Here is a 641-nt window from a genome sequence, read left to right as displayed (position 1 = left end):
TGAGTTAGATCTTTTAAGTTACACCAGTCCTGGTCTTATCTACTACATATCCATTCCTTGTACTGCAGGCAGTCTCTTCTTCTTACCTCCGAAATCAGCCACCACCGCATGTCCGTCCTCATAAAGCAGAATATTGTGACTGTGAAGAAGACATGTGTTATTTGCACTGACCACAGTTATTTTCAGAGCGCCAAAACCATTCCGGCACACATGCTATTAGAGCGGCAGCTACCTGTTGAGGTCCCTGTGGATGATGGGCTGGGTGAGGTTGTGCAGGTACTCCATGCCCTTGGCCACGTCGATGGCAATGATGAGCTTGGACTGCAGGTCGATAAGCCTGTCCATTGACACATCATTAAAGCAGCAACCACTTAGTGCCGGATCGATGGCCCCTGCCAATCACACGCAGCACTTTACACAGATCAATAGGACAGTCTATAAAGACAACACCTGGCCACACGGTTAGCGGAACACTTCATCTGGATCAATGAGGGGGAGAGATTGGTGAGGTGACGCTCCCAAGGATGCTAATGAGACCTGAAACAGTCGGCTGTGATGTGCACACATGTGCTTTTCATGCACTGAGTAACTGCTTAAAGTAGTTTGACCTCTTTTTAGATCTCATTTATCAGCATTTATGT

At 47.3% G+C, this 641-nt stretch overlaps 1 protein-coding gene across 1 annotated transcript in view; it reads right to left on the bottom strand.

Moving 5' to 3' along the window:
• tnni3k (TNNI3 interacting kinase) overlaps positions 1-641 on the bottom strand; it is a 21479-nt gene that overhangs the window by 9765 nt on the left and 11073 nt on the right. The window contains exons 15-16 of the mRNA XM_008283918.1: positions 233-392; positions 87-139 (exon numbers count right to left, since the gene is read on the bottom strand). Coding sequence (XP_008282140.1) covers positions 87-139; positions 233-392 — 213 coding nt within the window. The remainder of the gene's footprint in view (positions 1-86; positions 140-232; positions 393-641) is intronic.

This window comes from Stegastes partitus, unplaced genomic scaffold, assembly GCF_000690725.1.
Source record: "Stegastes partitus isolate 25-593 unplaced genomic scaffold, Stegastes_partitus-1.0.2 Scaffold332, whole genome shotgun sequence".
In the NCBI taxonomy this organism is placed as follows: domain Eukaryota; kingdom Metazoa; phylum Chordata; class Actinopteri; family Pomacentridae; genus Stegastes; species Stegastes partitus.
The sequence above is the reverse complement of the archived record's forward strand: the minus strand, read 5'-3'. Positions and strand labels throughout refer to the sequence as shown.